The sequence below is a fragment of the Amaranthus tricolor genome, chromosome 4 (genome assembly GCF_026212465.1).
Source record: "Amaranthus tricolor cultivar Red isolate AtriRed21 chromosome 4, ASM2621246v1, whole genome shotgun sequence".
In the NCBI taxonomy this organism is placed as follows: domain Eukaryota; kingdom Viridiplantae; phylum Streptophyta; class Magnoliopsida; order Caryophyllales; family Amaranthaceae; genus Amaranthus; species Amaranthus tricolor.
This window is the reverse complement of record NC_080050.1, coordinates 3,886,144-3,913,643: the sequence shown is the minus strand read 5'-3', so window position 1 is coordinate 3,913,643 and position 27,500 is coordinate 3,886,144. Positions and strand designations below refer to the sequence as shown.

General features: G+C 31.3%; 3 protein-coding genes across 4 annotated transcripts in view; 1 reads left to right on the top strand and 2 right to left on the bottom strand.

Moving 5' to 3' along the window:
* Positions 1-72: 72 nt before the first annotated feature.
* LOC130811422 (chaperone protein dnaJ 8, chloroplastic) lies at positions 73-8,731 on the bottom strand. 2 transcript variants are annotated; one of them, XM_057677740.1, is made up of 3 exons: positions 8,238-8,731; positions 8,020-8,097; positions 73-348 (listed from the first exon to the last, which is right to left on the bottom strand). In XM_057677740.1, exons 1-3 carry the CDS (start codon positions 8,445-8,447, stop codon positions 223-225), a joined length of 414 nt encoding a protein of 137 aa, XP_057533723.1. In that variant the 5' UTR covers positions 8,448-8,731; the 3' UTR covers positions 73-222. The 2 variants fall into 2 exon arrangements, with proteins under 2 accessions (XP_057533723.1, XP_057533725.1); XM_057677742.1 differs by lacking the exon at positions 73-348 and adding an exon at positions 2,844-4,952.
* A 3,561-nt stretch (positions 8,732-12,292) lies between these two features.
* On the bottom strand, positions 12,293-17,026 carry LOC130811423 (uncharacterized). The gene is made up of 4 exons (XM_057677743.1): positions 16,782-17,026; positions 14,950-15,009; positions 12,601-12,647; positions 12,293-12,469 (listed from the first exon to the last, which is right to left on the bottom strand). The coding sequence occupies exons 1-4, from the start codon at positions 16,944-16,946 to the stop codon at positions 12,382-12,384; spliced, it is 360 nt and encodes a 119-aa protein (XP_057533726.1). The 5' UTR covers positions 16,947-17,026; the 3' UTR covers positions 12,293-12,381.
* A 1,609-nt stretch (positions 17,027-18,635) lies between these two features.
* LOC130810345 (phosphatidylinositol-3-phosphatase SAC1) overlaps positions 18,636-27,500 on the top strand; it is a 9,657-nt gene continuing 792 nt past the window's right edge. Inside the window, exons 1-15 of the mRNA XM_057676364.1 lie at positions 18,636-18,828; positions 19,613-19,765; positions 19,851-20,221; positions 20,411-20,633; positions 21,267-21,343; positions 22,483-22,670; positions 22,756-22,853; positions 23,882-24,015; positions 24,106-24,240; positions 24,527-24,914; positions 25,211-25,332; positions 25,759-25,869; positions 26,102-26,320; positions 26,622-26,825; positions 27,367-27,478. Of these exons, the coding sequence (XP_057532347.1) occupies positions 19,622-19,765; positions 19,851-20,221; positions 20,411-20,633; positions 21,267-21,343; positions 22,483-22,670; positions 22,756-22,853; positions 23,882-24,015; positions 24,106-24,240; positions 24,527-24,914; positions 25,211-25,332; positions 25,759-25,869; positions 26,102-26,320; positions 26,622-26,825; positions 27,367-27,478 (2,526 nt within the window). The 5' untranslated portion in view covers positions 18,636-18,828; positions 19,613-19,621. The remainder of the gene's footprint in view (positions 18,829-19,612; positions 19,766-19,850; positions 20,222-20,410; positions 20,634-21,266; positions 21,344-22,482; positions 22,671-22,755; positions 22,854-23,881; positions 24,016-24,105; positions 24,241-24,526; positions 24,915-25,210; positions 25,333-25,758; positions 25,870-26,101; positions 26,321-26,621; positions 26,826-27,366; positions 27,479-27,500) is intronic.

Sequence of the window (27,500 nt, the reverse complement as noted above, 5' to 3'; positions counted from 1 at the left end):
CTAACATCTTTTCTATTCCGAATGTACGTTGCTTTTAAGTCAATTGGCTATTTGTGATTTATTTTCGAAAAATGAAAGTAATGTACACTTTTTTTTTTGAAATGATGGAAGTAATGTACATTGATTATATATATATACACTTAGAACAATGACATAAAAGACTGAAATTAAAATAAATACTTCACTTATTAACTTTACAAAATAAAGGATGCTAATAAATGTTTAGTAAGATTGATAAGTAGCTGGAATTCCTCCTTCAAATCCCATCCACTCATCCCACTCATCATAATCACCACTATCTTGCATTGTTTGCATCTGTTCTTCTTCTTCAAACTTCCTCATAAGAGTCTACAATAAAATTTTAATGATACATAAGTTAAAAATTAATTTAATTACAATCACATCTAATAAATACAAAATTAATTTTTGTTATTAATGAAATCCTTTTATAACAACAATGAGGTAAAGTCCTAAAAACTAATTAAAATTTTAATTTCATAGAAAATAACAAAAAGTCTTTTTATGAAAAAGAGAGAGCAAAAGAGGAAAATGATGTTTGAAAGAAACAAATAGCAATAAATCCAAGAAGAAAAAAGGATAATTAAAAAAAAAAAAAAATAGAAACACAAATTATCAAATTAGACGGTCTCACATTGAAACTATTTCTATTGGGCTAGCCTAATCTATATGTAGAGTCTTAAAATGATCAGTTATGACTTTTCCAAGTGATAAACTACAATCTTTAATTAAGACCAATAGTTACGTTAAAGTAATAACTTATAGTTTTACAGTGATTCCTTTTTATAGTCTTAAAGTGAACACTTATAACAAGTAATTACTTAAAGAGTACTCTTATGAGAGACTGTCTTTTGATAAAATAGGATCAAAAAAAGAAGTTTATATGTATGCTGATAATTTATATTAATTGGATTATTTAATCTATGTATTAGCATGTCTCATGGTGAGACATTTTATTTGAGAATTTGTAAAAAATAAATCATTTGTTGTAATTAGGGGACCAATAGAAGCCAAAATCAAACATGAAAGAGCAGTCGTGAAAGCCCAATAATGGGCCCAAGAATGTTGATAGAGCCGTATAGAAGAAGCAATTGAAGTTGGTGTTCACCAATCACCATGAGTTTTACATAAGTTGCCATCATTTTCATGTGATGACTCCGTTTGTTTAAGTCACACGTATTGAAAATGATGAAACGATGTATACAAGGCCGAATTCAGAATACTAACGTAAATGATCTGAACAATGCAAGTATGTTCGTATATTTTCAAATTTAACTCAATTGTTACTATTTTATATTATGTGTTAAACAGTTTAATTTAATAGATTTTTAATTAAAATTACCCTATAACATAAACAAATCTAGACTTAAATTTTTGCACTGATGTATTAAAGATCACAAAAATTAACAATATTGTTTGAAATTATTTTATGTCAACTACTCAATTTATGCTTTAATCTACCAAGTTTGTTTTTAAATTATAGTTAGTGATGGCCACGATCCGGGTTGGGTCGGTTCCGGTTCCATGTGGAACCTGAATCGAACGTTTCGATTCCAGTTCCGGGCGGTTCCAAACGGTTCCTTAGCGGTTTCAACTCGTGGGTCGGACCATCGGTTCCATTCTTATTTTTCCTTTAAATATAATATAAAAATACTATAGTAATGCGGACGTACCTTTGATGATTACTTAATTATTAGCGAAATTCATTGCTTGTCATCGTTATTAAAATATTTACTAAAAAAATGACAAAAATAAATTAATAAGAAACGATAAAGATAATTAATAAAAAAAGAGGGAAAAAATGGACTTGAACCTAGTACCCGAATGAATACTAAGCTGCCTACGTATCCCGAAGGAATCAAAGCCCACGTAGTTCTTTGTCATACCTTTTATTTGTAGTTGTTGAATGTTGATTGATCGTTGTCCGATTGATCCTATTCGTCTTCGTCATCATCATCTTCTTGTAGTTGGTTAGATGCTTCTACCTGCACTAAAAGTGGACTCCGACACAATCGTAGAAGCAAGAACTGCAAAGATATCCTTTTCAATTCTGAAATTTTATGGATTTTTCTACCATTCTAAAATATTATAGCTACTTTGGTCAATTTCAAAGGATACTTAAGATAATTATCTAATTCTAAATATGAAGTGGAGGGTGAGGAAGAAGATAGTCCTACAAAACTATCATCTTGGCTTAGTATGTTAGCTATTACAGGATTATAATAAGTGGGACGTGACGAGACGCTAGCACGCCTAGACGCTAGCATAGTAATCATAAAGTTCTGCTAAAAGTTTTTTACAATTTCCATCATAATTATGTACATCACTAGACGGACGATCTAATGATTGGTAGTAAAATCCAATTACTTTTGTAAGGGTTTCCGTCTTAAAACATGGGTCTAAAATTGTCGCAATTCTATAAATAAAAGGAAAAACAGTAAAATACGTCTTCCACTTGTTCATCATATCTGCAAGAATCGGCTTTAAATATATGTTAGTATCATCATGCGAATGTTTAAGAAGATGATAAAAAATAGTAATACATTCACTTATTACTAAGTGGACATTTGGTTCGCAAACATATGAAAAAATCTTAGTTGCGTGGACATACGCTTCTAATATTTTCTGTACGCCTATAACTAGTTCCCATGTTTCATCACTTCTATGGCTATCTATACACTCATTTCTTCTTCTGCATAATCATGTAATTTTTGGTCGTATCCTTCTGGATAATTTGGTTCAAAATTATAATTACTAACCGAAGGTGTTGTTGATACCGACGGAGTTGAAGTGGCCTTTCTTTTGGAGCTAGAACCTCCCAATGATTTTGCCACTTTAGTAACTTTTTTAGAGGTTTTTTTCAAAAAAAAGACATGATAATATTGAAATAATAATGGAATTAAGAAATAAATGAATAATTAAAAGACTAATTATGTAATTAAGAAATAATTAAAAGACTAAATATATAATTAAGAGAATAATTGCGTAATTAAATAGAGAGATTAAGTAGAGAGAGTAAGAGAAGAGATGAGTTGTGAATGAAAATGATTGAAAGTCCGGTGTATTTAATCCCAACGGCTAGTTTTTGGCCGCTTCTAAAGAACCGTTGGGCCAGGTGAACCGCCCGGTTTTGGGTCCGGTTCCAAGGAACAGTTTGGCCGGGTGAACCAGTCTGGTTCAAGTTTCGGTTCCAAGGAACCGTTGGGCCGGGTGAACCGGTCCGGTCCGGTTCCCGGTTCCTAGGAACCGATGGTCCGGTTGAACCAGTCCGCGGTTCTTTGGCCCGGTTTAAGCGGTTTTTTCCGACTGTTTCACAATTCCGTGGTTCGGGCCGATTCGGAACCTGTCGCGAACGGTTCCGGTTCCGGGACGGTTTCAATCGGTTCTGCAGCGGTTCAGTTCCGAGTAGTGACGCCCACGAAGCAGGTTACCCGGAATCGAACCGGCTAAAACCGAGGAACCGTGAAACCGCCGGAAAAAACCGCTTGAACCGGATTAAAGAACCACTGGTCGGTTCACCCTTCTAAGGTACCGGGAACTAGACCGAACCGGTTCACCCGGCCCAACTGTTCCTTGGAACCGGGCGGTTCATTCGACTCAGCGGTTCTTTGGAACCGGCTAAAAACTAGCCGTTGGGATTTTTCGTATAAATACACCACACTTTCAATCATTTTCATTCACAACTCATCTCTTCTACTCTCTCTACTTACTTTCTCTACTTAATTACTTAATTACGCAATTATTCTCTTAATTATATAATTAGTTTTTTAATTATTTCTTAATTACATAATTAGTCTTTTAATTATTTATTTATTTCTTAATTTCATTATTATTTCAATATTATCATGTCTTCTTTTTTGAAAAAAGCCTCTAAAAAAGTTACTAAAGTGGCAAAATCATTGGGAGGTTCTAACTCCAAAAGAAAGGCCACTTCAACTCCGTCAGTATCAACAACACCTTCGGTTAGTAATTATAATTTTGAACCAAATTATCCAGAAGGGTACGACCACGAATTACACGATTACGCAGAAGAAGAAATGAGTGTATAGATAGCCATATAAGTGATGAAACATGTGAACTAGTTATAGGCGTACAGAAAATATTAGAAGCGTATGTCCACGCAACTAAGATTTTTTCATATGTTTACGAATCAAACGTCCACTTAGTAATAAGTCAATGTATAATTATTTTTTATCATCTTCTTAAACATTCGCATGATGATACTAACATATATTTAAAGCCGATTCTTGCAGATATGATGGACAAGTGAAAGACGTATTTTACTGTTTTTCCTTTTATTTATGGAATTGCGACAATTTTAGACCCATGTTTTAAGACGGAAACCCTTACAAAAGTAATTGGATTTTACTACCAATCATTAGATCGTCCGCCTAGTGATGTACATAATTATGTTTAAAATTGTAAAAAACTTTTAGCAGAACTTTATGATTACTATGCTAGTGTATATAACCCAAGTCGCGATACGTCTAGGCGTGCTAGCGTCTCGGCACGTCCCACTTATTATAATTCTGTAATATCTAACATAATAAGCCAAGATGATAGTTTTGTAGGACCATCTTCTTCCTCACCCTCCACTTCATATTTAAAATTAGATAATTATCTTAAACATCACTTTGAAATTGACCAAAGTAGCTATAATATTTTAGAATGGTGGAAAGAAAAATCCATAAAATTTCCCATATTATCGAGAATTGCAAAGGATATCCTTGCAGATCCTACTTCTACGATTGCATCGGAGTCTGCTTTTAGTGCAGGTAGAAGAGTTCTAGGCGGAAAGAGATCTCGTCTTGCTCTACATACTATTCAAATATGTGTTTGCAAGAAAGATTGGGATCAAGCGGAGCTCTGAATACAAGGACTCAAGAACGATGATGATCAAGGCGATGATGATCCATGGATGACGATGGATACATCTGCATCATCGTCAGGAGGAGAATCAGCGGAAACATCTAACCAACAAGATGATGATGACGAAGACGAATAGGATCAATCGGACAACGATCAATCAACATTCAAACAACTACAAATAAAAGGTATGACAAAGAACTATGTGAGCTTTAATTCATTCGGGATATGGAAGTTTAGTATTCCTTCGAGTGCTGGGTTCAAGTCCATTTTCACCCTTTTTTTTATTAATCATCTTTATCGTTTCTTATTAATTTATTTATTTTTATTCTTTTCAGTAAATATTTTAATAACAATGACAAGCAATAAATTTCGCTAATAATCAAGTAATCATCAAAGGTACGTCCGCATTAGAATAGTATTTTTATATTATATTTAAAGGAAAAATAAGAATGGAACCGATGGTCCGACCCGCGAGTTGGAACCACCGGAACCGCCAAGGTGTTGTTTGGAATCGCCCGGAACCAAAACGTTCAAATCAGGTTCCACATGGAACGGAAAGCAGGTGGAACCGGAACCGTAACGGAACCGGCCCAACCCGGATCGTGGCCATCACTAGTTCTGGGTAACTCGCTCCGTGGCCACCACTAGTTCTGGGTAACCCGCTCCGTGGCCATTACTAATTATGGTATGTTGTCTACTCAAATTTATGCTTTTGTCTACCACACTTGTTTGGTGTGTGGGGTAGAATATTGCTTTGAATATATTATCTTTGTTAGGAATATTCAATATTATGTATATCATCATCATCATACCCAGTATACCCCACTTATAGAAAACTATAATTAAGATCTGGAAAGGGAAAAACAACGACAACTTATAGTGACCTAATAAACTGTATCCACACTTTTAATCTAAAAGATTTTCTTATAAGGAGTGTGTTAAAATCTATCAATATCATGATTTTTAAAATCTTAACCATAAACGACTAAGGGAGCGTTTGGTATTAAAAGAGGAAAGAAAATGGAAAGGAAATGGATAAGAAAGGGTAAAGGTAATAATAAATGTTATTGTTAAATTTTATTTAGTATAAAAAATTAAAAAGTATGGGTAACGAATAATAGAACTAACAAGGGGGCCATTAATGGTGGAGCTAGTTGTATATAGATTTGTGAGAATGTGGAGAGAAAGGATAATTGTTTCCACAACTTTTTAAGAGGTAACAAGTAATGGTAACTATTACCCTTAGGTAATGATAATGGTTATTCAATTTTTATAACAAACAAGAAATAATGAATTGTGTTAATGAAATCCGTTACGCAAAAAATAATAAACCAAACACTCCCTAAAACTTTTGATTTTAATTGGTTTCTTGAAAGAGATAACATATATATGTCATATTATTATTTATTTATTTTACACTTTATAAAAAATATTTAAAAAAAAAAAAAGAAATGACAAGTACGTTATCAAAAACAGTGAATAGCATATGGCGTATAGTAGTTGTTGCATTACAATAATAGAATAGGATTACTCCTACATGATAAGGCATCTTTCAGTCATTCACTACATAGACAAGGTATGGCCATTTTATTGTCTTTTTTCAGTACTTTTGAGTCCCACATTTGTTATTAAACCCACCTACGCAACATTTTGCTTTTTATTATTAAAAGAGAATTAGAGGAAAAAGCTTATTAATATATTTTAAATTATTTGTAATATTGGAAATATTAAAGATTAATTAGTATATCGAACTAAGTGGAAAAAATATTATAAGTATTTTAGAGCGGATGAGGTATTACATACCAATTGATGCAATTAATATTTTATTTAGCTCATTATAATTAAAATCTAAAGTTTATCTATATTATCATTTTTGCTTTTTCTAATACTAAATATGTTTAAATGTTCACTATCTTGGAAAAAATTTAGAACAAAATCAAAAATTGCACATCATTATTATTATTTAATTTTTTTTTTTGAAAATTAATGTATTAAATGTTCACTATCTTGGAAAAATTTAGAACAAAATCAAAAATTGCACATCATTATTATTATTTAATTTTTTTTTTGAAAATTAATGTATAAGTAAAAATATAAATATATAAATGTGCTAAGGGTGGAATAGAGCATATATATATATATATATATATATATATATATATATATATATATATATATATATATATATATATATATATATATATATATATATGTAATTGTGTAAATTTTAAATTCTTTTCTCAATAATATTAGATATTAAGAGGTAATAATACTCTACATTTACCCAATCCATGATTGCCTTATGTGAATTAAATATGACCTTTTTGCACCAAAAATACAAAATGTGTGACCTTTGCTAATTCCAAAGGTAACTTGTGGGACCCATATTAATGAAAAAGAAAATTTTTTTATTTAAAATTTTTATCTTTAATTAATGGAAAAATGCAAAACCATTCAAAAGTATTTATTTAATAGTTCGATTCCCATTAATGTTCTACACCGCCCAATATCAGAATCCCACAATTCTTTCTTAGTATTTTTTGGGGAATCTAATCTAGCTTCATGAATGGTCATAAATATAAAAACAAATATTTAGTTTTCATTATTAACAAGGTGGGGAGATATGTATTTATTTTTTTTCCATTTTACATTATGGGCATATTTTTAAATATTGAACCATGTATTCAAATAGACTTTATTAAAATCTGATTAATTTTTTTATGTTAAAGTATAAAACATATTTTTAAGCTTCAATCACCCGTTTAAGTTTTGTTTGAGGTTATTCCTTGACATGATATTAAAAGTCAGCGTGACCAGAGAGTACTGGTTCGAATCTAAATCACCTCTTTTTTAAAACGGAATATTAAGCCTCGAGTATGAGCAGAATTTGTGTTGCATCATCCACACTGTTGTGTAAAGGGCATGTTAGCGAATATAACATATTTTGGGCCTTAACGATCAACTTAATCTTTTAGTTAAATTGATTCTTTAACACTTAATATAAAAAAAAATTAAACTCGACAAATAAAACAAATAGAAGGAGTATATCTTATATTATGTAATTATGTTAGTTCATAATAAAATAGAGAAAAATCAACAAAAATAATGAAAAAAATAAAAAATTAGTAGTACCTCATATGCAGATTTGATGTTTACGAACATTTTATGCTTTTCAGCAACATGATCTCCTCTGATCACATCAGGATGATACTGCAAAAAGCAACAAATCTCTTACATTTTCAGTAAAAATATAAAAACATATTTTTTTCGAACAACATGTTAAGATCAGTTGCAATCAGTTCTAAGTATTTCAGAATCAACGTTATAGAGAAACTGTTGTAAAAATGAACCTTTAAAGCCAATCTTTTGTAAGCAAACTTAACATCAGTTTTAGAAGCAAAAGGAGAAAGTCCCAAAACAGCATAATCATTAAAATCCGATAAACAATTGATCGGAAAATGAATATTCCGGCGAGGTGAATTCGATTTCGATGTCGTCGACGGCGAACTGAAACCAAGTCTTTGAATACCCCTTAACCCTCCATTTCCATTTCTCATCATCTTCTTGTTGTTGGTGGTGTTTTTGGTTTGATACCAAAGTAAAGTAAAGGTATTGTTTTTGTTGTATTTATGTGTGTTGGTTGCTACATATAATGTGAGTTGGTAATTGATATGTATTTTTTAATTTCCCAAAATGGGTGAAGTGGATAAATACATGGGATATTGGCAATTTTTAAATACAAGATAAGAATTTAATGTGGACCACTTGGCATAAGAATAACCTCTTGTTTTATTGTACACTATTATTATACTACTCTCTCACTTTGAATTAGTATCAAACAGAAATATGGTGTTTTTTTAAGAAAAAGGTAGAAATTTGATAATAAGTATATTAGCAAAGGGTAGATTATGTGGATAAAATTTAAAAAAATTTTAAATTTATAGATAAAATTAAAAGAAACTGATAAGCTATATTGTTCGAAAATAGAAAATAATGAAAAACTATGGAGTTTGTGCAAAGTAGTGATGTATTTAGAACTAAGAGAGAATATAAAGACTAAAAATAGTGAGATCATATGTAAAAATAAAAATGAGATATAATTATTGGTGCCAACTAAAATTGAAAAAGAGGCAAATCAAATGGGACAAAGGAGTTACAAAAATAAGATTTTAGTTGTTGTAGGTAGTTGTAGTTGTATATTTCTAGAGTAATTGTTTGATATTTAGCTGTCTATTTAACTGTGTATATTAAATTTTTTATGGTAGCTAATGAAAAATAATTTGTTAAGAAAAATATAGAGGAAATCTCAAACCACTACTTTCATTTGATTTTAAAACGCTACAAGATTTAACATTCAAAACAACTACTTGCATCACTAAATGTTTCTAAAAGTGGTAGAAGAATAAGAAACCACCTAAAACTAATCAAACTGTTACGTCAAACACGTCATAATCTACCAGTCTGGGCATTAGATTTTGCTCCATGAGGGTTGAAATAAAATATTAATTATGTGTATGACATTAAAAACAAAAAGAAATGTATGGATAAGTATTAAAGATTAATTTTCTGATATGATCCAAAAAAATCAAAATGGAGATCTTTTTTCACATCAAAATTTAATAGATTCAATTTCAAGTTAGATATAGTGTTGTTATAAAATTAAATGTAAATGATAAATATTTTAAATCTTGCTTATCAATCCCAAAGGATATAATTATATTTAGATAGTAAACTTAAATGTATTTTAAACTTTAGATTGGAATTAGTCATTAAATGCACACCAAAATATATTAATATTAGTCGTATCTTTCAATTGATTTCTTAAATTACTCTTTCATGTAAATTATTATTTTCGTTAACGAAAGCCTCGATGGTGTTCGCTATCTTTAGCTAAATATCTTGAAAATCATGAGGATTCAGTTAATTATTCATACTTTCACGAGAGGACAATACTAACATCAAGAAAGAAATGGGATTTTTGATGAGGTTATAAAACATGTATTGTCACTTTTTCCCAAAAAAATGACATAGGATAACTGTGATAGCAACGATGAATGGTTTAATAGATATTTTGATATAAGTTTATAAAGCTAAAATAGATGTTTCACTATAATTGATAAATGTAATACTTAATGGATCTATAAAAATACTATATATACACTAATTCAATTAAATGCTATAAATTATTATATATCTTTTATTAATATACAATTTCTCATAAAAAAATTAATTATATGTGGCTCTTAAATAGAACTAAGAATATCCTATTTTAAACACAACAAAAGCTTTGCCGTCAATATGAGAAACAAAATAAGGTAAAGCTCAATTGGATATGTCATGTATGGTTAAGTCAAGACTAATAATCTATTGGATATTTGGATATAATTTTATTTTCTAAAATTTTGGTGTCATATATATTTTAGACAATATAGATATTGCAAAAATAATTCAACTAGTGGATATTTTTATGTACTTTTAAGAAGCTAGTAGGTGTCCTTGATAAAACAAAAGAAAAAAGATGCTAGTTGGTGAGGGCAAAGGTTAGGTTCTTTGAATAAGTATTTTAGATGAAGGTCAAGAAGGGGACATTTTGAAGGAGACATTGTAACTAATAATATATATTTAACTTTGATAAAATCTTACATTATATATTTGACTTAAGGATTTATTACTAAGGAAACTAAAATCTATTTGTCAATAAGTTTCTTAAAAAGACTTTAATCCGTTGAAGAAAATTGGGTTAGCATGATTAATCAAATAATTTTGTTGTGCTCATCAGCCATAATAATCTGCATTAGTATGATATTGTTCGCTTTAGATCAATTTTACACATATTTTTCTAATATGAAACTTGGGATATACACTCAATAATCCCTCCCTCAGACCCAATATATGATATAATACATGCATTGTTGCTTTATTGTAGACATATTTTCCTGGTCGAACCTTCGGCCATTGATAGCCCATCACCCGCGAATAATACACATTAGTATGATATTGTTCGCTTTAGACCAAATTCACACAAATTTGTTTTTGGGCACCTTTTCATAAGGACTTATACTACTAATTGAAGTTACATCACTAATATGTTTGTCAAACACTTTTTTCAATTTTTTCTAAACAAGTTCTTGTATAACACCATCTCACCGTAAGACATGAGTCATACTTGGGTAAAATAGCTCAATAATAAAAACTTTTACCTTATGGGCTTCTTGTTTTGAGGTTGTCTCACCGTGAGACAGTCTTATACAAGACAGACTGTTTTTTCTAATATTATAATTTTATAGAGTTTTAGTTTTTTTTAGTATAAAAATATTATAATGCAAATGCATTATATTGATTAACATTTGGAATTATTAAACTATATGCGATCACATATCCACATTCCACCCATTTAACTAGTTTATTATCTCGTGCAAAGTTCTTAAATATGGTGTCAATAGTTATTTATTGAAGGTTGGGTAAAAGAATTGATTGTAACTACTTGAAAATTAAGTAATATATGTTTTTAATTGAATTCGCTTAATTTGTTTGTCTAAATAACTTATGCGACAAGACATAGGATAAGAGGCATTTATAACTTTATTTATCCAATTTAATTTAATATATGATATTCTCTTAAAGATAGTAATTTTTAATCAATATTAATTAATATAGGTACGGAAAAAAAAATTTAAGATAAATTTCTTAAATAAAGTCGAATTCCAAAGACATAAAAACTAGGGTTTTATTTTCCAAGAGCGGATGTCCATTGTAATTATTATTCTTTTAACTTTACACAAGAGCAATTTTAAAATATATATACTTCCTACATAGTCCTCAAAAGAGTTAAAGGTGACATTTATTAAGCATCGACTAATAAAAAAAATTAAATTGATGGTTGAGGTTTACATCTAGTCGAACATACTCTCTCACATGAGATTTCTTTAGAGTTAGAATTATATATGCGGTACATATCCTCCTCATAAATGACGCTAAATATTTCACTTTAAATGAGAAAGTGAGTGATATTCAATCCTATGGCCTCTTTGTTGCGTTGGTCTCTAATATCATATTAAAATATCAATTCAACAAAAATTTAATATTGATGGTTAAAGCTACATAATTTATTATATATTATATAATCTAACACCAATACGATACTAAAGTTTCATATATTTCACTTATTAGAACCTCCATATTTTCTGATGATGGTTGAAACTATTATCTTGTTTTATGCAAATGCTTTTGTTATATCTTGCTGTGCTAAAAAGTATGATGATTCGATATTTTTCCGACTATATTACCGAATTTGATTTAATCCGACTTATAAAAAATACATTTACTCTTATGTAGAAATTAAAATGGACGCAAATTTTAATTTTGTAAAGCGACACATGATCCAAAATCAATCCAATAACTCGAATGAACACATCTAATTGCAACCAATTTCATTATTATAATTATAAGTTGAAAAATAAGCCATTTTTATAGGATAAAAAAAGTGAAAGCAAGTCATCTTTCTCCCCTTTGTTCTGGTGTAAGACCTCCTTTTCCACATTGAGGACAACTCTTTAGTCCAAATCCTTGACATTCAAAACACCTACAAATTATATTAAACTTCTTTAATTATATTTATACTTAATTAATGAGAGTAATTAGCCGACATTACAAGTAATTAATATTATAATAATCACCGACACTTTATTTTTACTTTAATAAAATAAAACTCACTTCCATCTCTCAAATATATTCCCATTCTTTTTGTTCTTCCCGGTTCCCTGAGTAAAAAGCAAGATAATTAGTAATAATTACCTTAATAAGAAATCTAATTAAAGCAAACAACTAAACGTTAAACACAAATAGAGCAATGCAATTTAATGCTCTAATTACAATCATACGGAGGAAAATCTAAGTCCAGGCCTATCTAGGTCATTGTCGAGGTTTTATTAAAAATCTTGTTAATTTAAAATGATATAACATATAACAGAAAAAAAAAAACTGAAATTAGACTATTTGTGCACACATAAATAAATGTATGTCTTATCTATAAGAGTATTCTGAATTCGCCCCTAACTACAAATAATCATGATGAGGTCATAGACAAATAGAATCATAGTAGATATTATATAGGTTAATGGCTAACAACTCTCTCAATTATCACACTTTTATTTTTAATCTGTTTTTTTACTTTGTTACAATTTCTTTTTTAAAAAACATATTTTTACCCCTTTAATTTATTCTTATTCATATTTTTAAATTTTTTTAATATTATCTATACAATTTAAATGATTCCACTATTTTTAAATTTTTTTACAAAATTTTATCGGGGTAATATCTTAGAAATAAAGGGAATATTTTTGGCTTTTATGTTATATAGTTGTATCACCATTCACAACCTAGTAGTTTTCTTTTGATGGAACTCATTATTTTATTTTTCGATTTTTTTTCTTTCATGTTCGTTCAAGTGACCAAGTTTGATGCTGTTGCATTGTAAACTCTAGGGATGGCAACAACTTGACCAAGTTTAATTGGATTTGAATCTAGATCTGTTTTTAAAAGAAGATTCGATTTGTCTGTTTAAATTGCTGGGACCCGAATTCATATTCACATCTCATAGATCTATGTTTGGTTTCGAGTCTAAAAATCTATGTTATTATCAAGAATTTGAGTGAATTTAACTTCCTATTGCGATTATAGACTTTACCTAGTGTAACAAATATAAATTATTAATTAAAATGCAAAATATATCCAACAATATAATACACCATGCTACTTAAAATATCCAAATAGTTCAACTAGCTCCAAAAGTTTCTTAGTGGACAAAAGTTTCTACGTTAATCAACTAATATAAAAAAATATAGTACATAAGAAAATCAATTTGAAAGTAGTGAGCATTCCAAAAATTTGTTAGAATAAGTAACTTATTCTAGGGCCTTAAATTGATGGTTAAGGCCTTTAAATATATTATATACTTTAATTTTTATAAAATAAATACTAAATTTAGGTCTTTCAAAAAATTAGATTGGATCGGATTCGTTTTTTAATTCATCATATATATAAATAACTCAGAAACTTTTTACCTATAAATCTAACCTGTATAATTAATTAAATTGAAAATCATAAATCAAATTATTTTTAAACCCGCTTATCTCTTTTATATATATTTATAAATTCAAGACAACCATATAAGTTGTTTGACCTAATTATTTTTAGTCAACTCAAACCAATATTAACTTATTTATTAATTTTTTTAGAATTTTGAGTTAGTGACTTATAAATTAAGTTCGGATTTATATGACTTGAAACTAAACTTCTTTAATTAAATGGTTATGCATTTTTTTTTGAGTTCAAAAATTTAACTTTAATTTAACATTTTAAAAAATATATCAGATTAAGTCGATTCATTTTCTAAATTAGGTACATTAATCTCAATCTAAATCAGCTCATTTCGGATTAAGTTCGAATTTGGTTAACAAGTTGAGCCAGCTTTTGACCGACTTAACTAAATTCAGCGACATATCTATTATGGATTTTGTTGGACAATTAAAAATCATTTTAGATACAAAAGGTATGATCAACGACAATTTAAGTAGTTTTTAGTGGTTTAATGAGGCTAAAAAATTGCTAGTACTTCACAAAAATGTTAGTATTTATTAAAATAATAACAATTTAAGTAACATTTAGTGGTGTATGTATTTATTTTCAAAACGTTATAACTTTTAGTGTTTCAAATCAAAAGTATTGATCTAATATTTTCTTTACATTTATTCAAAAAATATATTCCAATTGCTACCATATTCGTTGTTTTTATTGAACAATACAGTTATAACTATTTAGACAACTAACAGCTATTTACACATGCTTACATGACACATTTACATTGCACCAAATTCATAAAAGTTGAGTTTCAATCACTAAAATGCATTATTTAATCATGATAATTAATATTTGGTCCCTAATTTGCAATTGCAAATACAATAAAAAGATTTGAAAAATATAATAAGTGGCTATTGCTTTAAAATCAATTAATCAAACCTAAATGCTAAAAATCATGAATATGTTACACCATAATGAAAGTACCTTGCATCCAGGGCATTCTATGGCACCTTGGCCTCTACATTTCTCACATTTCTTAAAACCCTGCACATTATTAATTAAATTAATCAACTAAATAATGCACCTTAATTAAATTATCTTTTGTTCGTACTCAGGTTCAGGAATCATTTGATCAAAAAATTGATATAAAAACCCAATTTAAAAGTACATCTTTAATTCCTTAATAAAACTATTACGGCCTGTTTGGTAGGTGGTAATAAACGGTGGAAATGAGAATGAAAAACTAGTGTAATTTTGATTGAAAAATCTATTGGCTACCTTGATGGTCATGCTTGTCCAACTTCAATCAACTCATTTCTTTTCATAAAATTCATTCCAATGCATTACAATTGGGAGAGGTGGTATTAGGTGGTAATGAAAATTTGTAAACAAAAAAACTTTTTTATAATCAAAGTTTCATTACGGGAATATTATGAAACTTTTGATGAAATTTTACACTATAAATAATTCTGTTAGAGTTGTTGGTGACTTGAGTACACCATTCGAGACTATGCATTAGTATGAGTGCATAGAAGTGGAATCTTTTGGGTGTTTAAGTTAATCACTTAATGTGTAGTTAAGTTGGTGGATTAATTTGTGTGTTAATGATGGTGTTTAAGTTGGTGATCAATGCATGGAATGAATGGTGTTTTGATGGAGGCACTTAAACATGCATATTATGATGGTAATTAAGCCATGATGAATGATAGTTAATGAGAAGACTAAAGGATGGAGATTCTTGTACGAGGCATCCAAGTAATGAAGCATTGCCTTCGTCGAGCATTGGATTTGGTTTTTGACTCTTGATGTTACTTGAAGTTGTTTATTGTACATTAATCCTTAGCCTTAATTATGTAATACCCATTAATGTATAAACCACTATAAATAGAGGTCTCATATGCCATTGTAATACATCTACAAAATACACCCCAAGCCAAACATTAGCCTATATCTTTTCTCTATTGTAATTCTCCATATTTGAGAGTTCTTTGAACTACTTTGATAATATAAGAGATACTACACCCCGAAGGATGTAACCTAAGTTGGGTGAACCTCGTTAAATCTTTGTGTCGTTTTTTATTGCATTATTTTCTCCTACAAACATCGATATCATTGATAGCGTAATTTGGTTCTCACAAAACTTCATACATTCGATCTTGGGAATATTGGAGTTTGAAACTCATTGTTCGAACTCTAATATAGCATTTTCAAATTCCATTACCACCATTTAATTCCACTAACCAAACGGGCCGTTAGAATTTTAAAAATGGACCTGGACAACCCAAATAAAGAGGTAATCTACATACAAACCCAAAATAAATTCACTGCTAAAACCAATTGATAGTAGTAAGTGTTAATCCTCAAGTTTATAAATTGACATATCCTTGTTAGAGTAAAACCAATATAGCTTTCATTTCTTTTATACATATATAAGGATTTACCGGCCTCGAATTAAACTAAAAACAATAAAAAAAAAATCACTAATTAAATATAAAGCACACAATATATGAAGTGACTAAGTAATCAATAATAAAAAGAATGCATATTTGAATTGAGGATCATTAAATTTTAAAGTGTAATTTCAATGATCCTTAATTTAGTATTCTGATACTATATTAAGAAATCTAACTCAATTAAAAGTTTAAATTGATGGTTTAGATTCCAGAATATGTTATATACTTTAACAATCATGTTTTCTTTCTCCGATGTAGAATAAGTCACATATAAATAATAATAAATACTTTAACAAAAATCGATGATAATCACAAATATAAATGTTTAATTTTCAGAATTAGTAAACATGTAAAATTACTTACTGATACAGAGAATCCACCAGATTTAGCAGCAGAAGTTGTGAATTTGTTATATCGAAAACTTGAAATTGAACCAATATCATAGAAGTCTGATCTAATATTAAATTGTTTAGTAGGTAAATTTGTAAATGAACAAGAAAAGTGTACTGGTAACATCATCATCGTCATCCAATAGGTTTCTAATTTTACACCAACGTCCACCACTAATTTGGAAAGTGTTTTTTATAGGGTTATCTAATCCAATCAACTAGGCTTTTACACTTGGGTCTCAAATGTCCTTATTTTTTTTAATCATTACTCTATTGTTCGATCGTCTCGTGTAATTTGCACCTCTTGATAGATATTTATTCTTGTGAGAGACTGTCTCTCTGGGTGTAATGATCTCAAAACAAGTTCATATGCTAATAATTTGTATTGTTGGACTTTTTAATCCATGTATAAGGCGCGTCTCATGATGAGCCGTCTCATACAAGAATTCGTGCTTAACAAAAGTGAATGTTAGGAATATGGATAACTTATATTCACCAAGTATTTAGGATTTGATTAACGAAATTAATTAAGTATGTTGGCATGGATTACAGAAGGGCCAAATGCTAGTTTGGGGTTGGATGGGGCATAATTAAGGTATAAATGATTGAGCGATCATTGATTGGAGAAACCTTGGGTACCAACCACCTAGGCTATCAATGAGCCTATGAATAACATTGAAGGAGCATAAAAATTCTAGAGCCTAGTAGACACCAGGTGCTCGAACGAGCAGTCGAGCAATCCGAGTCGAAGCCTATTATCTCGTTTCTACCTTCTTTTTGTGTTGTTATATTAGCTTAGTCGAAAAAGTCTCCTTTATTAGTTGTTCTTTCTTGCTTATTATTCACAATCATTAGTCTCTCCATTTTAATGCCTTAGGGTTTATTGAATTTTTTGTCCTTTAAACGCACTATTAATACAATACTTGCTAGGTATGGTGAATGTAGCCTTTATTTGGTGACCCACCTTAAATTTTGATGTTGTTATTGTCTTGTTTACTTTGTTTTTTATTACGTACCTGTATATTTGGTTTAGCTCATTGCTTGCACCATATAAATTCATTTTCAACCTCAAGTTTTGATCTTGTAGCTTGTGTGTGCTTCACATTTTAATATCAATATTGATTTGTATCCGGTGAATATAATAAATCAGAAGTGGGTTAAAAAAAACAATCGGATGAAATTAAAAGAGAAAATAAACTTATAGGTGAAATTAATTGAGGCTTTAAATAAGGATAAAAGTAATTATAACTGACAAAAAAATTGTTATCTACTAATTGATATTTAAACTTTTTTGTAGTAAATACCACTTTCTCAGGCAAATATCTATAGTTCATGCTTAAATTTTGCTAATAAATTTTGAATCAAATTAAAAATTGTGTCTCATAATTATTCAAAACCTTCTTCAATTTATATGGTTCACACGTTGTCATGAAGCATAAAGTTTAGAAAGTTATGAACCTATCATACGGCGGGCTACAAGCCCAAAACCTACAAATGAGAGCCCAAAAAAATATTGTGAAATTTTAGGTGACAAAATTTTTTAACATATATAGTCACATATAAATTAAATTAATCTATGCTTATGAGAAACCGTTTTTTCAAATAGAAGACCTCAAAATAAGTAGCTCACATTTTTATTTTCTATTTAATTTATATTGATTAGACTATCTAGCTTATATACTTAATCACAGCAATTTGTGAACTAAATTTATTAAAGTTTATATTTATATTTTGATATTATATTATATAAATATAAATTTAAAATCGAAAAGAATAAAATAATATCTAATCCGTAATAGAAAAAAATGTTGTAATAATAGTTACACAAATATTACAACCGTTAAAGAATTCTGCGAAGAAAATTAAAGAAAAGAGAAAAAGTTTTTAGTTGGTAGTTAGCGGAGAAAATTTTTGAAGAAGATTTACTGACCATGGAAACTGGTTAACTAAACATCCAATTCTACTAATCGACTATCATAAATCATCACCAATTTGATCGATTTCTCCTGTAGTTTCAAAAGGTCAGTAGCTGTTTTGATCTCATGAATTAATTTTTATACATCCGTTTTTTATTTTTCTGTATGAAATTTTCATTTTTGTTTGTTGCTTACTTTGTGTTGAATTTCCTGTTTGTCTGTTCCATTTCGTTCTTGATGATTAGCTGTTTGTAGGCTAATGAATTGATTATTGTCGGAAAAGGTTAATTCTGGGTTTGATGGTGATAAATTGTTTGTCAATTGATCAACATTGAATGTTTCTTGCGGGGTAGGATTAGGGTTTTATTGAATTTGCGTGATATTCTGTTCTTTTTCGTTGTTAATGATTAGTTGTTTGTGGGTGAATGATTGATTTAGGAGAATAGTTCTAGATTTATTGGTGAGAACTTTTTATTGCTTACTTTAGCAACATTGAACGATTTTTGTGGATAGGGTGAGGGTTAGAGTTTTCTATAGTTTATCCTGAATGATCATTTCGTGCTTAAATTTCATCATTTTATCAGGAAATTCGATCTAGAATGGAAAATCGAATCTTGATTAGTTATGAAAATGATTTTCATTTGCACTATTCAATTTCGTTTTGCTCTTTGATTAGATAGTAGTTATTAGGATGGTGCAAGTTTCTATACAATTGTAGTACTATCTGTTATTAGAGCATCATCCTATCATTATTGTTGAAGCCGATTAGGAAGACTAGTTACCAAATGCATTCGATCGATTTATATTTTTGCTCTAGTTTAATTGGAGTACTTTCTGACTTCTCCTTATGTTTTTTTCCTGGTTTACCTGATGCTGGAACAAATTTTAGGGCTCGTGAATGGCCACCAAGACAGAGAACAATTCAACTTCTAATCCTATAGTTTTCTCTCAATCTTCAGGAAAAATTCATCCATCCAATGATTCTGAAGCCGATCCAAACTCTTATATACTTGAGAGAATAAAGCTTTATGAAACTCGAGCGGTATTGCACACGTTCTTTTTTCAGTTCGCTTAATAATAACTTATGATGTTTGTTGATGAGTATTTTTCTATTTGATTTTTTGTAGAGGTTCTATCTTATTGGGAGTGACCGGAACAAGCGATTCTTTCGGGTGCTGAAGATTGATCGATGTGAGCCTTCAGAACTGAACATCAGTGAAGATCCAGTGGTGTATTCACGACAAGAAGTGAAGAACTTATTGCAGAGGATTGCTGAGGGTAACCGGGCAACTGGAGGGTTAAATTTTGTTGCTAAAGTTTATGGTGTTGCGGGTTGTATCAAGTTTTTGGAGTCTTATTATTTAATTGTGATCACCAAGAGACGGCAGATTGGGTGTATATGTGGGCATGCTATCTACGCTATTGATGAAAGTCAAATGATTACAATCCCTCATGCATCTGTTCAGACTGATACTGCATATTCTAAGACCGAGATGAGGTAAATTCAATTGTTTCAGCTTTTGATGTCATCATTTCTGTGACATGTATTTGATTTTTGAATGAAGGATATTTCTCGTTTATGTAATATATGGTTGTTATATTGCTTGATGAACATATTTCTCTCTTGGAGTTGTATGGCTCTGTCTGCACGCTACAATTTTAATGCTTTGTGAGTTGTTGCTTGCAGGTACAAAAAGCTTTTGTCTAGTGTCGACTTGACTAAGGATTTCTTTTATAGCTACACATATCCTATTATGCAAAGCTTGCAAAGTAATGTGCAGTCCAACGATTCAGTTGGAATTCATTATGATAGCAGATTTGTGTGGAATATGTATCTTACTGAACCTGTTCGTACAAGATGCAAAAATAATATTTGGACGGTTGCATTGGTTCATGGGTACTTTAAGCAAGTATGTACTAACTTTTACTCTGTCAAGTTCTACATATTGGTTATCGATTTGCTTTGTTTCATGAGATCTAAAATACTAGCTAATTTTGAGGTTTTTAGTTGGATTTTCTGTATGCCTTTGTCCTTGGATATATATCTGTTAACTAAGTTTCTTACTTGTAAATTTGGATTATTATATTATAATTTCTCACCCTCCTATCATAAGCTGTCAACTTCGACATACTAGGATATTGATTGTAATTTAGCTGTCAACTAAGCAAGCAAGTATCATTTTCATGTATTGAATGTATGAGATATTGGGTGAAATTGTGTATATTGAGAATTTTGGATTATCAATTAAAGAGCTTATGATAGGAGGGTGAGAAATTGTAGGGATTTGAGTATGTAGAAGGTGAAGAATTGATGAGAAAGTAACATGGTATTATATATTGTTGATGACAATTGAATTTATGTCTATCCTACCTTGAAGGAGCTTACTATTGTTGTTATTTTAGTAGTTAAACTATCATTTTAATTGGCTACCTGCTGTATAGAATCTACATCAGTGTCTGATGGAACTTGGTCTGGACAGTGGACACTTAGTCCCTAGTTTGGGAAATTGTTGTCATGTCTTACTATGAATGTTTCTTGACAGATGAGGATGTCAATTTTTGGACGTGATTTTAGTGTTGCCTTGGTGTCTAGAAGGTCTCGTCATTTTGCTGGAACTAGGTAAGCTCTATTTGCATTCAGATTCAGTTAACCTTGTTATTCCCTCCTATACTTATCAGATATCCCATTTGATTTAGCACCAATGTCTTAAAAAGGGGAGGGGGATCACTAGGGACCACATGAGAGGAGTGATAAGTGAAAAAAAGCAATGGAAAAAGTGATAATTTAATGACAATTGTGCAAATAGTTAGACCCCATGAGGGCATAACTAAGAGAAAATGTTACTAAATAAGGAATGAGGCATTTGATATGAAAATAGGCCAAAAGAGGAATGAGACATTTGTTTAGAATATGAGGGGGTATGATATAGATATACCCTCCTACCTCTTTCTATTGTTTCCTAATTAAATTTCTTTACTGGTTTGGGGTGGGAGTTATATTAAAGACAACAACTAGCAGATATTAAGATCATGGGAATTGTTTCTTCTTTATTGACTATTGAGTGAAGAAACTTAAATTAATCTTTCTTTGGGCCGCAATATTTTGTATGGTTTTACCTCTTTTGTTAACATGCTGTTATGGGAAAAGCTATTAGGCCTTGCTCCTGTTATAACCATAGTTGAGATGTTGTTTACAACTCTACTTGTGCGCAAGTGGGCGGCTGGTATATGTATGAACCTCTATCACCTAATTCATTAGTCTCTTCGCGAATCGTAAAAAGCGAATTATGGCCAGTGTTGGGCCATTTTTGAGCCATTTTGAGCGAATTGCAAATGTAAAAAACAAATTAACAGACGAATTATGTTACACACTCTGAATGTGTGTTGATTGGGAGGTGGAGGGTAATGCATGCACCTACTTTAGCATGGCTATTTGAAGTTTTACTTCATTAGTGCTCAACAAATATGTATTGTGTTTCTTCTGAAGTCTTAACTATAATGTAGAAAAAGGGTGATGGCAAAAAAAACTACTAGCTACTTTTAATGAATAAATGAACTTTTTCTTTTTTTTTTTCCTGAGGATACTGATGAAGTTTCTTAATGCTACTATGATTTTAATTTCATTTAGAATGCCGTTGTCTTGATATCTTTGCTTTTTTGATTTTTCATTTGAACTTTGTGCATTTCTTTGAGTTTTAGGGAACTATGTGGGCTCACCTAAATTGTCCTATTTGTTTGTTTGGTTTTGTCTTGAGTAAGGTACTTGAAAAGGGGAGTTAATGATAGAGGAAGAGTAGCTAATGATGTTGAAACAGAGCAAATTGTGCTTGATGAAGATGCTGGTTCCTGCAAGGGGAAAATGAGTTCTGTTGTGCAGATGCGTGGTTCAATTCCTCTTTTTTGGTCGCAAGAGGCTTCAAGATTCAGTCCAAAGCCAGATATAATTTGTAAACCTTTGTCATGTTGATTGTTGAATGTTTTTGATAAAGATCTTTTCTTTTAGATGCAGATCTCATCTCTCCTTGATATCAGTGCAGAGATATGATCCTACCTATGAGGCAACCAAATTGCATTTTGAAGACCTGTTTGAGAGATATGGCAGTCCAATAATTGTGTTTAACTTAATAAAGGTGTCGAGTAGTATCCTCTTCTTTCTTTAAATTGTTAGTTTTTGAAGGACATACACTTTTTGCTAATCTCTAAGCAATCTATTAGTGGTGGCCTAGAGAATGGTTTTTTTAAGGCATAGATGCAAATTTGCCGTATTGTGTTCGTGTCAAGTTATACAATTATGAAATCTTGGCCTTAATCTGACGTATTCAATTGCAGTGTGAGAACCCTGACACTACTTACCTGTTATAGCTATGTTGATGCATTGAAGAAAAGTATCGTAAACTTATGACCATAATCACTTTTCCGTGATGAAATGTTCTGCATTATTGTACGAATAACTATAATATAGTGGAAATTGAAACATCGTTTTACAATGTTACCTTTACCATTTATAATTGAGCTAAAATTTATAATATTTCTTTTATTTAAATAAGTAAGAGCATGTTTGTGTCGTGTTGAAAATCTTGACTGTAATCCGATCCATTTAAATGGTTAAACTTATGTTGGCCCTTTAAATTACACGTGTTTAAGCAGCTCAACACTAACGTATTTCGTTGTTAGTTTGTATTGTGTTATCGAGCGAACTTTTTTCAGCACATTTAATATATTGTGGCTGTGCAACTGATATCATTAGCAGTTTTCTGTTAAGACTAACAGTTCATAGCTTCTTACTGCTTTTCGCAAACTTTTTTCTCTTCTGGAACAGACCAATACCAAACCACCCAATATTAATTTGGAAGCACATTAAGTTTTTAATTACTGCCATGGCTGTGATCTCACGCCTCTTATCATTTACTACATTACCATGCAATATTTCCTCTCAGATCACTACTTTTTGTCGGTGTTCCCTTCTCTCATCTGCATGATACTTTTTTTTTGGAAGGCCCAAGGCCCAAGGGTATGTCTTAGGTTTTAGGGATGATAGTTGCCTGCTTGCATTGACGTAGCTAATTTATTTTGATGGGAAGATTTCCTGTTCAGCTGGGAAAGTTTTTTTTTTTTTTTTTTTTTTTTTCTAGGACCTCACATATATTTTATGATGCAGACTGTTGAGAAAAGGCCCAGGGAAATGATGCTCAGACGTGAGTTTACGAATGCAGTTATGTATCTAAATGAAATTTTTTCTGAAGAAAAACAGCTTGTATTTGTTCACTGGGACTTCCATAAATTTGCAAAGACGTAAGCATACTATGTTTTGTTGGGAAGTCAAGTAATGATAGTCAATTGTACTGATTGTTCATTGTTCTGTGTCCTTGTGATATTTAACAGGAGAAGTGCCAATGTTTTGGCAGTTCTAGCTCGTGTAGCTAGTCGAGTACTTGATAGGACTGGGTTTTACTACAGTGGAAAACCACCTGTTGTGAAAAAGAGAGCTACCCAGTTAAATAGAACAAGCACTCTCAGGTATAGACTATCTGTGTTCTGTTCAGCATCCTTTAAGGCATTATTTAATTTGGGACGTGATTGTTGCTACTGTCTTTGTGTTCTTATCATTTATATGCCGTTTCATAGTTTATATAGATCTGTGGTCTGAAATTCCTGATTCGATTGTTTTTGATTGTACTGAAATGGCATTAGTGTTGTTCGAGTACTCAATACCCCAGTTGGTCAGTGATAGTTTGTTAATAAAGTCTAATTCATTTTTCCTGACTTCATGTTTTTTTTAATGTGGCATTGCGTATCTTATCAGCACCAGGGATCCTTCTTTGAGTGATCTTAGAGCCAACTTAGTAGCTCTTGCAAGAAGTGCAAGCACGAACGAAATGCTTAACACGCAGAATAGGGAGCAAGATTCTGATCCTGGCAAGCATGCAAGGAAAGAATATTTTAGTAGTCACAAACCACATTTTCAAAGTGGAGTTTTGCGGACCAACTGCATTGATTGTTTAGATCGCACAAATGTTGCCCAATATGCTTATGGCCTAGAAGCATTGGGTCGTCAGCTCCATGCAATGCAAATGTCAGTTAAGCCTAAATTAGATCCCGATAGTAGCATTGCTACTGTCTTGATGGAAATGTACTGGAACATGGGTGATGTTCTTGCACAACAATATGGTGGTTCTGCTGCTCACAATACAGTATGCGTTCTTTGTACTTTATTCTCCGGTCTTAAAGTCATTAACATAGTGCCAAAACAAGGTCGAATCGCATCACATTGCATCGCATCAGCTGCGTTATAAAGGTTTTAAAAATACTGAACTGATATTTTTCGGGGTTGTAAACCGTGTTTTGGCCATGTTTGGTGTTACGATAACCACATCACTCCTCTTACCGCATGACCTAGTTGTTACCGCAATCACGAATGTTAATGCATTTTTGCACAGTGGTCATTAATGATTTTCCACTAGGTTTAATTATATTTTTATGATGCTAGGTATTTCCAGATAAGCAGGGGAAATGGAAAGCAACAACTCAATCGCGGGAGTTCCTTAAGTCTATTAAGAGATATTACAGCAATACTTACACCGATGGAGAAAAGCAGGATGCAATAAATTTGTAAACCTTCTTAGTTTTAGCTACCTTATTTTTTGTTAGTGTGCTTGTCCAGCATGGTAGTGTAGAAGAATTTATGCCTTGTTACTAGTTGCTGAACATTTGGGGGTGAGGGGGGAAGGGAGGGGAGGGGGTGAGGGAGTTTTGTTAAAACCCGGGATGGGATGAGCAAGGGTGGGGTATCATGAACAGATCTTAAGTGCACCAACATGAAAGACCACACAGGGCGGCAAAAATAAATTAAATCTATGACAAAACGTAGGCCTGTTGAGAATTTTTATTTTCCTGTCAGTGCACAGCACTTTGGATGTTGCCCACTTCCCCAAACTAAATTCCCAGATTCAATGATGAATAAAATGAAAAGCTATGAAGTGAAAGTAAATTCATTGAGAACTAACCTTTTTTTATTTTTTCGTTTTGATCTTTCAGATTTTTGGGTTACTTTAGACCAAAAGAAGGAAAACCTGCTCTGTGGGAGCTGGATTCTGATTATTATCTTCATCTTGTTGGGGTTGGTGATGATGCCCTTTCAGATAAAGGGTAATACTTCTTTTAGTTTTTGCTCCTCCTCCTTGCCCTCTAGAATTATCTGTAGTTGGCTGCTGGATTTGATTTTTCCGCTGGTGTCTGAATCACATTCAGCTAATTAACTTGTGAATCCATGATGTTTGAATTATGGTATCTTTTCATTATAACATGCTACATAGCTTTGATGGTTAAATGTGTTGGTTAGGTGATTTTGTCTTGTTGATATATTTTTCTTCAATTGCAGTACATTCTCAACAGAAGCCAATCCTCAAGGAGTAAAAGTTTCTCTGGAACCTGTGCCTGCTTGTAAAGAAGACTTCTCAAGGATGAAGCTGACTTCTTTTGATAAATTCATTGAGAAGACATGCAGCTATATAAAGGATGTGAGGCTCTGTGGTGAACCAGGTCAAAAACCTGCAGGCAGTGCAGGACCTTCTGGAGTGCCACTGGCACCTGATGCAGCGTAAGCTGTCTACATTGTTGCAAATGGTTGCAAAAGACATTTCAGTTTTTTCTACTTCCTACACAACTCACTTTATTAGAATGGCCTGCTTTTATCCTTTTGCATTCTGCTCTTGCCATAAGAATGTATTGCACTTTGTCAAGAAGCATTATAATCAGTTACATTCCTTCTAGTGGATAGAAAAGTAAAAAAAAAAAATATTTTATCCTCAGATGAAAGAGTACTTCCATCTATTGGTACATATTTTGCTTCATTGTTCCGACATATTCTGAATCCAGACGTGTTTTTTGTACTCATGCAGTAAGATACAACTCAGCAGTCCAAACTGGCTTTATGGCTTGACAAAAGAAGAAGAAGAAGAAGAACGAGAAGAATTTGCCCAAAAGGTGGACTCAGACGCTAACACAAATGGTGCTGCCCAAGATGACAGCATGTCTAATGGTTCCTGTGACTTTAATTGGCTTTCTCAAGAGGTTGATTGCAATGAAGAAGATATTTTCCAAAGGTTTGAGTCTGATACTTTTTGTGCGCAGGATATTATGATTATTTCAGTTAGATTGTGGAATATTTACTATTTTTTATTAGGTAACTGTAAAGCTGCTTCTTCATTCTTGATGGAGCCAAATATACATATTTGATTTCAGATTGCAATTAGCTAAAAATAGCTATTTAAATCAAATGCAATTCTTATTTATGTCAAGCCTTAAATGATATTAGCTTTTGGAAAATTCTTTGTTGCTATTTGGTTAAAGTTGGCTACATTCGACCACTCCAAAACCCTGCGTAGGAGCCTAAGTGGGAGCCATTTAATGGCATTTGAGTAATGGAATGTTGCGGGGTTTTCTTCAAATAAGACTAGACTTCAAGTATTCTTGAATTGTGTTTTTTAAGAGTATAATTGTCTCAAGACCATTGTTGCACTGGAAATATAAATTACTATGTTTAGATGGGAACTATGCTTAAAGTTAAACTATGGTTTTAGTGGCTGATTGTAATTACCTATTAATGACCTTAAACCGAGGTTGTTTTTTCTTCTCTTTGCATAGGTATCTTGCTATGTCATCAGTGGATGAAGGCAACGGCTGGTGTGGTGGTACTTTGCTTGGTGATCTTGATGAAAACAGCGATACATATAAGCACTATGCCCAGCTCTGTGAGGTACTGTCAAACTTTGACTTTC